The 10892-nt window shown below is 62.8% G+C and overlaps 1 protein-coding gene across 1 annotated transcript; it reads right to left on the reverse strand.

Annotated features, from left to right (window-relative positions):
- Positions 1-486: 486 nt before the first annotated feature.
- On the reverse strand, positions 487-7860 carry RAI1 (retinoic acid induced 1; the record flags this gene model as incomplete). Its single annotated transcript, XM_080620216.1, has 4 exons — positions 487-501; positions 881-930; positions 1447-1540; positions 2365-7860. The coding sequence occupies 4 exons, from the start codon at positions 7858-7860 to the stop codon at positions 487-489; spliced, it is 5655 nt and encodes a 1884-aa protein (XP_080476342.1).
- Between the last annotated feature and the right edge of the window lie 3032 nt (positions 7861-10892).

Genomic DNA, 10892 nt, shown 5'->3' on the forward strand with positions numbered 1-10892 from the left:
TTTTCTCCTCCCATCCCTCCCCCCTCCCCCCTGTGCAGCGATCGCGGGCCGGGGGATCCCGTTCCGGATCCCCTACGGCCAGGCCGGGTTTTGCCGGGGCCCGGCGAGGGGGAAAACCCGGCGCTGGCTCAGCCCGCTCGGAACGGGCTGTGGGGGGGAACGGGGCGGCAGCGCTGCGCATACCCGGTACAGCCCCGTATAGCCCGGTACGGCCCGATACAGCCCAGTATAGCCCGGTGCTGCCCCGTATAGCCCGGTACGGCCCGGTACAGCCCAGTATAGGCAGGTACAGCCCCGTATAGCCTGGTTCTGCCCGGTACGGCCCGGTATAGCCCGGTACGGCCGGGTACATCCCAGTACATCCCGGTATAGCCCGGTCTAGTCCGGTACAGCCCGGTACTGCCCAGTGCATCCCGGCCCCGCTCCCCCGGCGCTGCCTCCTCCGCCGGTCCCTCGCTGGCGGCCGGGGCGGGTGCCCGCGGGGCGCTACACCGGCTGCCTCTGCGGGGAGAAGGGGGGTGTCAGCCCGGTGGTCCCCATGGATGGGTATGGGGGGGTCCCGTCCCCATCAGCGGCCACCCTGCCCCCCCGAGAAGAATGGGGCTCCCATGCATGCGGTCCACTCTCACCCACTCGTCAGTGCTTAGGGAAGTGGGATACCCCCCCCCCCCGAGCATAGTTGGGGGTCCCGAAACTGGCATCCCCATCACCTGTCCCCTGGTAGCTTGGTAACCCCAGGACCGCGGTTCCCATTGGTACATGGGGTTGACACTGAGCACGGTGTCCCCATGGGACCGTGGTCCAAAGGTGGGTGCTTGCACCCCAGGGTGGCTGCAGAGTATTGGGGGGGGGGGGGGCACAGAGGGGGCTCTGGACTTACCTTGTGTTTGGGACATTTCAGAGAGAAGCTCTCTTCAGTTAAGAAGCAACCTGCGAAGAAAGGAGAAGGTCGGGTCAGGGAGTCTCTGTGCTGCACGATGGATGTCCCCAAGCGATGGGGACACAGGGTCCTCCCCAGCCCATGACCTCCCTGTCACTGTGTGCCCCAGCCACAGTGCTTGAATGAAGGGGACACTGATTCAACATCCCCTGAATGAAGGGGTCAACTGAGGCCAGACAAACTCGGGACACCAGCCAGCATTGTTGGTGCAGGAGGCATTGCCATCCCAGCAATCCCATCCGAACAGTCTCCCAGTGCCTAAAGGGGCTACAGGAAGCCTGGAAGAGGGGTTTTGGACAAGGGCCTGTAGGGACAGGACAAGGGGAATGGCTTTAACCTGCCAGAACAGGGGAGACTGAGATGAGCTCTTAGGTAAGGGTTGGAACTGGATCAGCTCTAAGGTCCCTTCCAACCCAAACCACTCGCTGATTCTATGGCCTCGGTTGGGCTTGAGCACTGCAGAGATTGCCAGGGGACCCCATGCCCCTGTCCCCGCATGGGCTCACCTGTGTCGACGGCACACGCGTAGTGGTAGGTGTGGGGACACCCCTTCTGGCAGCAGCCCACGGTGGCTCCCGCTTGCTGGCAGCTCGAGCACTTCTTTAAACGCACCCGGGGGTTCGGAGCAGGGAGGGAAAGATGTGGAGAGACAGAGAGAGCCCATCAGAGCCCAGGAGCATCCCGGAGCATTCCTGCGCCTCCCGCCCCACAGCATCCTTCCTCCCGTGCCAGCGCACCACGGGTGATGCTGTGCCTCTCACTCAGCCACACAAGGTTTCTACTCACGGTACCACTCCTCTGGATGGCACCGAGCCCTCAGCCATCCTCTATGGGGCATGGACATGGGGATGTGCCCGGTTCACGGTGTCCCCCATCTCCTGCCCCATCCCCAGTGGATGCTGCAGGGATGGGAGCACTCAGCAGCCTCCAGAGAGCCATGCTGTGAACACAGAGGCCTGGGAATACAGCCAGCCCCAAAACAGGTACTGCGGGGCTTGCTGGAGACCCCAGGCTCTGCAGAGTGCCTGTCCCCTTCCCCTGCTGCCCATCACTGTGGCATCGGGCCACATCGTGCCCATTTTCACCTCCCATCCTGCCTTTGCAACGCTGCATCCAAGCCACCCCCATGCAACACATGACTGGGCTGGGGGATGAGATCCATCGGGCTCAGCATCCTCATGGTGCTGGGGATGTCCTGTCACCCTCCCACACCATACCACCACCAGCACATTTCTATGCCTAAAAGGGGGTGTTCAGAGACGCAGCAGCACAAATCCCACGGGAAGCCAGCGGTGCCCGAACACCCACTTCCCCTCCCAAACCAACCGGTCGGGGCCAACCCTATGTACTCCATCGTGGTGGGACCAGCTCCAGCTGAAGGCGGCCGGGGCGGCACCACACCGGGCAGGCAGGCGAGCTCTTACCAGGTCGGCAGCCGCCTTGACAGCCTCCTGCAGCCCGTAGAGCTTCCCCGCCACCAGGAAAACCCCAGCGGTCCATACGGCACAAGCCTCGTGCAGCCAATGCTCCTGCGTGTCTCCCACCGGCTCCTGCGGCGGGGACTCGGCCTTGTGACATTCGTGCCGCCGGGGCTTTTCGGCCGCCTCCTCGCCCTCTGTCCTCTCGTCACAGCAGTAGCAGCTCTGCAGCCTACGGAACATGCCCCGCGGGCTGGAGCGCACCGAGCTCTGCTTGCCCGCCTCGGCACCACCCTCCGGCCGCGCCGCCTTTGTGCCGGCACCGCAGCCGCCCTCCATCCCTCGGGATGCCCGCTCGGCAGCGACAGCATCCTCATCCACGCGCGCCTTCTCCTTCAGCCGCGACTTCTTCTTGGGCAGGCAGTCCTCGGGGTAGTAGGGCCCGCAGAGGTCCCCCAGGTCCTTATAGTTGGCGGGGTTGCGGCACAAGCAGCACACCAAGCAGGCAGCGCTCAGCGCCTTCGACACCACCGGCCCCATGTGCATGGTGGAGGAGGCAGGCAGCGCTGCCCGCGGCAGCGGCGCCGGCCCGGCCGGTCCCCGTTGCAGCCGTGCTTCCTCGCCGGGGGTGTTGATGACGGTGCAGGCGGTGGTGAACTCGCCGCGCCGCTCCACACGGACATAGGGAGCAAAGGGGGGAGCACGGCTGTCCGCACGCAGCCGCTTGCAGGAGATGTACTTGAGCCGGATCTCGGGCTCGGCGGGATGCACCAACGGGGCTTGCTGGGGCTGCCGCTGCCGCTTGCCGCGGCTCTTGCACCGCGCCGGCACCGCCTTGGCTTTGCCGTGACCCAGGCGCTTGCGCTGCCGCTTGGAGTAGCCGTTGTAGTTGGAGTGGTTGGCCCGTGGCTTCGGTCCCCGTGCGGGTCCGGCCGCGGCGCGTCCCTCGGGGGAGCCCTCACCCATCTCCTTCTCCTCGCTCTTTGGTTTCTTGCCCTCGCGCGGTGCCTCCTCCCCGCCGCCCGCACGCAGCGGGCACAGCGTGGGCACCAAGGGCGCCTTGGCTATGCCCAGCGCCGCCGCTTTGCCCTTGCGGTTCCTCTTCTTGGGCAGCAGCCCCAAGCTCTTGGCCACCACGGTGGAGCCGGGCTGAGCCGCCGGTGCCGGCGCGCACGCCTCGCCATGGCAGTTATCAGCAGAGAGCTTCTTCCCACCACCCAGCTTCCCCTTGGGCGCTCGCCCATTGGGGTTGCGGCAGAGCTGCTCTGCCCCCGGCACAGCCGGTGCCTTCTGTGCCGCCACCGGCTTGGGCAACCGCGCATCACCGGCCACCCCACTGTGCTTCACCCGCTCCATAGGGCTCAATGAGGTGCCGTAGGCTGTGGCCGCCGCCACCACCGGCTTGCAGGAGAACTTCTTCAGGTTGGGAGAGGTGATCTTCTGCACGATGGCCTCCAGCTTGAGGCCACGGCCCTTGCGGGGAGGCAGCACTTTGGTCTTGGTGGCCTCCTGGAAGGCCGCCCGCGACGTGATCTTGATACAGACATCAGGGGCCTCCTTTGGAGGAGGGGGCTTTGGGATGGCTTCACCGGAGGTCTTGGGGGGCAGCTTGGTTTTCACCTTCTTGGCCACCGGCATCTTCTTGAAGAGGCTGGGGGGGGCCTCCGGCTTCTCCTCCTTCACGCCACCGCTGTTGCTCCGCAGGACCAGGTTCCTCTTCTTGGCAGGGATGGGGGACATGAAGGTGGATTTCCTCTTCAGCGAGTGCAGGGGCCGCTCGGACAACTTGCCCCCGACGCCCGGCCCCGCTTTGGGCAGCTTCATCCGGGCACCCACCTTGCCCTCCTTATGCGGGCTGCCCGGGGCCGCCAGCTTGAACGCGGGCGGGAGGTGGTTGTTGGAGATGAGCTTCTTGGGCACCTTGCAGTTCTTGAGCCGCACATCGGCCGCCCGCTTGCCGCGCTGCCTCTTGGTGTAAAACACCTCCTGCGCCTTGGTCCGCGAGCGCAGGATCATCGACCGCTGGTCCCTCTCCCCGCCATCCACCGCATCCCCCTCTAACGGCGTCGGCCCCACCACCTCCTCCGCCATCACCAAGCCGGGCACCAGCAGCGTGGTGTCCCCGGTGCTCTGGACCACTTTGGGGGCCGGCCGGCTGCTGCGCTTCCTGGCTTTGAAGGCCACCCGCTGCTTCGCGCCGCAAGCCGGCTTCTTGCCCAGCTTCTCCTGGTGCATGGGGGCTTTCAGCCCTTCCAATGGGGCTGGGGCGCGGGGCTCGGCGAGGGCAGTGAAGGAACGGGTGCACATGCGCGCTGGCAAGCCCTCGGCTGGGAACCGGGGGGTCTGGCTGTGGGTGCTCTTGCTTGGTACCTCTGCTTGGCTGTCTGGTCCGAGGCAAGCGCTGGCCATGCCACCGGTTGCTGGCCCATCATCAAAGGGGCTCAGCACAGCACTGCCCGCGCTGTCCCCCTCCGGCAGCCGGCAATGGACCCTCTTGTTGCGGAGGCTTTTGCCCCGTGAGACGGGCTCTGTCTTCCCCAATGTGTTTTCAGGGCTGAGCTGCTGCTTCACTGCGACCGATGGGGTGGATTCAGCATCAGCCGCCTGCAGGTGGGATGTGTCCCCCGCGCTGCTCTCCTCCTCAGGCTGGATGTGCGGCAGGGAGGACTTGAACCAGCTCTTCACCTTGGTCTCTGTGCCCACAGCGGGGCCCAGCAGGATGACGGACTGACCGGACAGACGTGCAGCAGGAGCCGCGTTCTCCTTCTCCACCGTGCTCACGGTCTCCTCGGCGGACACGGGCACCTCGCTGGAGGACAGCACCGCAGGCACCTCGGGGGGCTTGGGTGGCGAGGCATCGTATGCCACCGACTTCTGCTCCGAGCCCGCCAGCTCGCACAGCGACGAGTACTCCTCTGCCTCCAGGTCCGACTCCTTCAGCTCCGGCGAGGAGATGATGGGGATCTCACTGAAGTCCCCGGCCGAGCAGCAGTGCCGGGTGTCCTGCAGCCACCTCTCGCTGTCCGCCTTCGCTGCTTCATCGTAGGTCAGCGTCTCCTCCTCCTCCTCCTGCTGACCATAGTCCCTGTCCGGCTCGCTCTTGGCCGGCTGCTCTCCATCACACAGATCCAAGCCACAGGCATTTTTTTTCTCCTTGCAGGACCCCACCAGTTTATTGGGGAACAAGGCCTTGGGGAGCTCGGTGGCTTGCAGCTCCTTCCACCGCAGGCACGCATCACCCAGGCTCTCCTCCGGCCACTCGAAGTTCTCCATGGTGTTCTCAGACCCCACCGAGTTGGCAGTGGTGTTTGAGTAGCAGCTATAGCCGGGGGCTCCCGCGCTCGACGTCGCCGCAGGGATGTTGGGTTTGGAGTTGAAAGCAAGTGGAGCAGCATCCTTCAACGAGTCCTTGGTTTCGGTCGCTGTGAACTCTACCTGCGGACCCTCGTACACCTCCTCACCGAATTCCTTCCCCGCGTTGGCTCCCGAAGCCTTGTCCATCTTAAGGGGCTCAGTGAGCGTGCTGGAGTCACCCTGGCTGGGCCAGGCGCCCTTCACCATGGAGTCCAGGCAGGGCCGGTGGTTCTCCAGCTGGAAGGGGGACTTGGTGGCCTCCTTGTTGAGCATGGGCAAGTTGGCCCAGGCTTTATCCGCCTTCTCGTTGATGGCATCCTGCAGGACGATGATCTCGGAAGCCAGCTCCTCTTGGGACAGGGCGCTGAGGAGCAGCCGGGGACAGTCCCGCTCGTTGGTCACGTACTTGGTGAAGGACTCCAGGGGCAGGCTGGCGTGGATGCTCTGGAAGGAATCATCCGATTTGGTGGACATGTCATCCGGGGAGGTCACAGAGCACGTGGACACGGACTCGGGCTTCGCCTTGGAGTTGCTGTTGACGCGGGCAGGGCTGCGGTTCTGGTTACAGTACAAGAAGCTCCTCTCCAACTGATCCTCCGACCCACTGAGATAGTCAGCGTCCTGGGCCTCAGCGTGGACAGACTGAGGGGTGCTCAGTGGGTCAGACAGTGGGGTCCCCACCTGCTCCGCCGAGTAGGTGCTGCTCTCAGGACTGCAGTGCTGCCCCTTGAGCTGCTCCGGGGTCCTCGCCGGCGTCTTGATGCCCTTTTTCTGTGGCACGGCCGCTTTGGAGAGCAGCAACTGCTGGACGGTGTTGGAGATGTTCTCCACTTGGGAGGTGAGCGCCGTCAGGCTCTGCAGGCTCAGGTCCGACAGCAGGTTTTCGGGCAGCTTCTCCTTCTGCATGTTCTTACAGTTCCCAGATTGAGCATCGGGGCTCGTCCCATCGGTGGGAGAAGGGTTCAGCAGCGGCATGAAGTGGCTGTGGTCAGCGATGCCAGCCGGGAAGGCGCCGGCGCTCAGCGGCTGCTGGCTGTACTGGAAGTTCTCCAGGTTGGGCATCAGCGGGGAAGGAGTGGAGCTGTAGGACGGGGACCTGCCGACGGAGCGAGCCGGCGAGTGGCTGGCGCTGGGGCTGAAGGTCTGGTAGTACTGCTCCGGCGTCCGGACCGGCGGCGCATCGCCCTGGCAATAGGTCTGGCCGGGCTGGTTGTAATGTTGGTACTTGGCCAGGTTTTGGTAGTGGAGGGTCTCAGGGGCATGGTGCCGCCCCTGCAAGGGCTGCGGTGGCTGCGGAGGCTGCGGAGGCTGCGGAGGCTGTGGCGGCGGCTGCGGCGGCTGTGGCGGCGGCTGCGGCGGCTGCTCGTAGCCGATGCGGTTGGGCTGGTAACCGTGCAGGTTGGGCACCCGGGGACCAGGGGCCAGGCTGGCGGCGCTGCCCAGGGGCCGCTCCAGCGGCGGCTGCCCCGAGGGAGCCGTGCAGCTCTTATAGGAGTGTGCGGGCTGGCTGCCCCCCGGCACCGAGGAGTAGGTGGAGGAAGCAGGGAAGGACTGCGAGTGCTGCCCGAAGTGCGGGCTCTGCGAGAAGGGCATGGGCGAGGAGACATCGTTGGGCAGCTTCTGCCGCTGCAGCTTGGGGTAGGGGAGCGCGGGCGGCTGCTGCTGCTGCTGCTGCTGCTGGAAGTGAGTCCGGAAGGGCAGCGAGGTGGCTGCCGGCTCATGGTACGGCCGCCCGCCCGCCAACGCCGCCGTCTTCTTCATCAGGCTGTCCTCATACTTGGCCACGCCGCCGGGCAGCGCCTGCGGTTGGCCACCCCACGCCTGCAGGCTCTCGTCCCCCGAATAGCGGGCAGGGTAAGGGCTGTTCTCCTGCACGGCGTAATTGGAAAAGGCCGGCCTGCCTTGCAGCTGCTGCCCTGCTAATTGCTTGTTTCCCCGGTGGTATTTCTCCACAGCGCTGTTCTCGTAGCCCGAGTACGGCAGTTGCTGCTGACTGTAGTACTCCTTCGCCACCAGCCTCTGCCGCTCGCAGTTCGGCCCTGCCTGACTTTGATGCCTGTAATTCTCCAGGCGTGATGTATCTTGTGAAGTCGGCTGGTAGCTCTGCTGGTTGCCATGGAAACCACACCTTTCTCGAAAGGACTGCATGGCGCGGGCTCGTTATCTGCGAAGAGAGAGAGGCCAGAATTCAAATGAAGCATCATCGCCACCGCGCCGGGCCCAGGGGCAGCGCCTTCACCGCCGGGGCACAGCCGCACCCCTGCTGCATCACCTCACGCTGCCCTGCATCACCTTGCCCTGCGTCGCCTTACACTGCCCTGCGTCGCCTTGCATCACCCTGCATCACCCTGCATTGCCCTGCATTGCATTGCCCTGCATTGCATCACCTTGCATTGCTGTGCATCACATTTGCCCTTGCATCACATCACCCTGCATTGCCTCACATCACCCTGCATTACCTTGCATAGCCCTTCATCACCTTGCATAGCCCTGCATCACATTGCCCTGCATCATATCCCATCACCCTGCATTGCCTTGCATTGCCCTGCATCACATCACATCGCCCTACATTGCCCTGCATCACCTCGCATCATCCAGCAGCACAGTGCCCTTCATCTCCTTGCATCTTGTTGCCTTGCATTGCATCACCCTCCATTCATCACCTTTCATTGCATTGCCTTGTATTTAATCACCCTGCATTGTGTTGCCTTGCATTGCACTGCCCTACATTCATCACCCCACATTCATCACCCTGCATTCATTGCCCTGCATTGTGCTGCCTTGCAATTTATCTCCCTGCACCATGTTGCTTTGCATTGCATTGCCCTGCATTCATCACCCTGCATCACAGCACCTTGCATTGCATTGCCGCGCATACAATCACAGAATGGTTTGGGTTCACATCACCTTGCATTTCATCTCCCTGCATCACATCTCATCCATTGCATTGCATTGCATTGCCTCGCATCTCATCGCCCTGTATTGCCCTACATCACATTGCCCTGCATTGCATCCCATCACATCCCCTTGCACTGCATCACATCGCGTCACCCTGCATCACATCACCTTGCACTGCACCGCCCTGTATCGCCCTAGATCACAGCAGCTGGCTTTGCATCACCTCACATTGCTCTGCATCGCCCCACATCACATCACTTGGCACTGCATCACCTCACCTTGCATCTCTCTGCCTCATCCTCTATCACATCTCCTTGCTGCATCGCCCTGCTTCCCAGCACAGTGCCTGCGAGCAGGGGGATGGCTGGGGTGCAACTGCCAGCCCTGCTGATGGGACCCTTCCCCATCTCTGCTGCCCACCCCAGGGCAAACAACTCCCTCCCTGCCTTCCTGCTTGTCACAGGTCCCCCAGCCCTGGTGCTCTGTGTCCACACACCCGGCCTCTATCACCCTCCCCAGACACACCAGGATGCTACAACCCCCTCCCAACACCCCACTTATCACCATCCCTTATTAATGACTGTGCTAATGACTGGAAGCAGCAGTGAGGAGGGCCAGAACCACAGGGCTCTGCTGCAAGAAACAGCCATTTCAACTCACCCTGCCTGCTGCTGCCTCCCGCAGCCCCCCCGGCCCCAGCCAACCCCCCTACCCCAGTGTGGTACCATCTGGAAGCTGTCTGCTCCCACCAGCAGACGTCTATTAGTAAAGCTCCCCATCTCCTACCCCAGCTTGCATTAGGTGCAGGGAAGCACCTGGGTCACTGATTTGATCTCCAGAGGCAGCTGAGTGCCTTGTGGGGACTAATGAAGGGCTGAGTGGTGGTGGTGGGGGCACGCATCCTGCCCATCCCCAGCACCAGTGGGATGGAGGTGCTGGGATGAAGACGAGTGTGTTTTGGAGTGGTCTGAGATTTGGGAGCCTGGGTTAGGTCAGCCACAAAGGGCTCCAGGGATGATGTGAGTGTGTTCCTATGTGTCCTCCTGCCACTCTTGTGCCACAATGTGCTCCTTTGCCAGCGGCTCTGCCTGTGGATCAGCACCAGCTCGGCCTCACTTCCTCACACCAACACCAACAACGTCTCAGCACCTTCTGCGGTCTATACGGGGTGTTATTCAGGTGTATTCCCATACCTGCTGGTGGCTTAGGGATGCAACAATCACACTGTGCCCTCTGGCATCAATGGAACCAGGCTCGGTGCCCTCCAGCCCAGCCCAACATCCCATCCCCTTCATCCCCATCTTTCTGGATGCTTTCCACATCGCTCCCCCATGCTGCAGCTGCCATCCCACAGGCTCTGGTTAAAGCTTAGATCCCAGCGAAAGGATGGGTCAATCCCAAAGGCAGGAAGGCCACTGTGAAAGCCCCGAGCATGGCACTGCCCTGTCCTGTGCCAGGGCTGAGGGAACAAAGGCAGCAAAATCAAAGCCAGGCCTCTGGGATAGCCCTGGGCAGCAGTGAGAAAACCAAAGGGAGAAAAGGGCCCCTTAAGCTCCAGGTCTGACAAATGAAGTGGGCTTGAGAAGACCTTGGGCTGGTGCTTTAAGAGCAGCTTTTGCCCCCCCTCTCTTCTCTTGTATTATTAATTAGTGTTATTAATTAATTAGTGTTGATTTTCCGAACGGCTGGGACAATGCCAGGATGGGCAGGAGCACTCGGTGCAAGGGGATGGGTCGCTCACTGGCACACAGAGGTGGGGATGCACGGAGGGAGCACGCGTGCAGGATGTGCATGCCTGCATGTGTGCAGGGTATCCATACATGCAGGGTGTGGGGGAAGCCCTTGAGCAGGATGAGGCCGTGGCCATGCCCACAGGATAACCCCAGCTTCAACCATATCCCGGTGCATGGCAAAGCCTGGGGCTCATCCAGCACTCATGGGTGTCTTCTTATGGGGATCACACCATGAGGGGCTGGATGAGGCCCATCAGGCAGGAGACGCAGCTTGGGCTGCTCGTTGCATCCCCATCCGAGAGGAGCTGAACTCAGTGCTGAGCCACAGCCCCATCTCCCCACAGGCCACCCCATCATTTGGCTCTGCCCAGGTTCGGATGCTGCCATTCTGGACCAGGAATGGGCCACCCTCATCCCCAGCAGCACCGGCTCCATCGGCAGCACCGGAGGCCAGCTCCCTGCTGCAGCTTTGCCAGAGAAGGGCTGCAGCAGATGTTGCTGCCTGATGTAGGCTGTTTCCGAGCAAAGGCTTTAATGGCATCAAATCAA

The sequence above is a fragment of the Psittacula echo genome, assembly GCF_963264785.1.
Source record: "Psittacula echo genome assembly, chromosome: 5".
In the NCBI taxonomy this organism is placed as follows: domain Eukaryota; kingdom Metazoa; phylum Chordata; class Aves; order Psittaciformes; family Psittacidae; genus Psittacula; species Psittacula echo.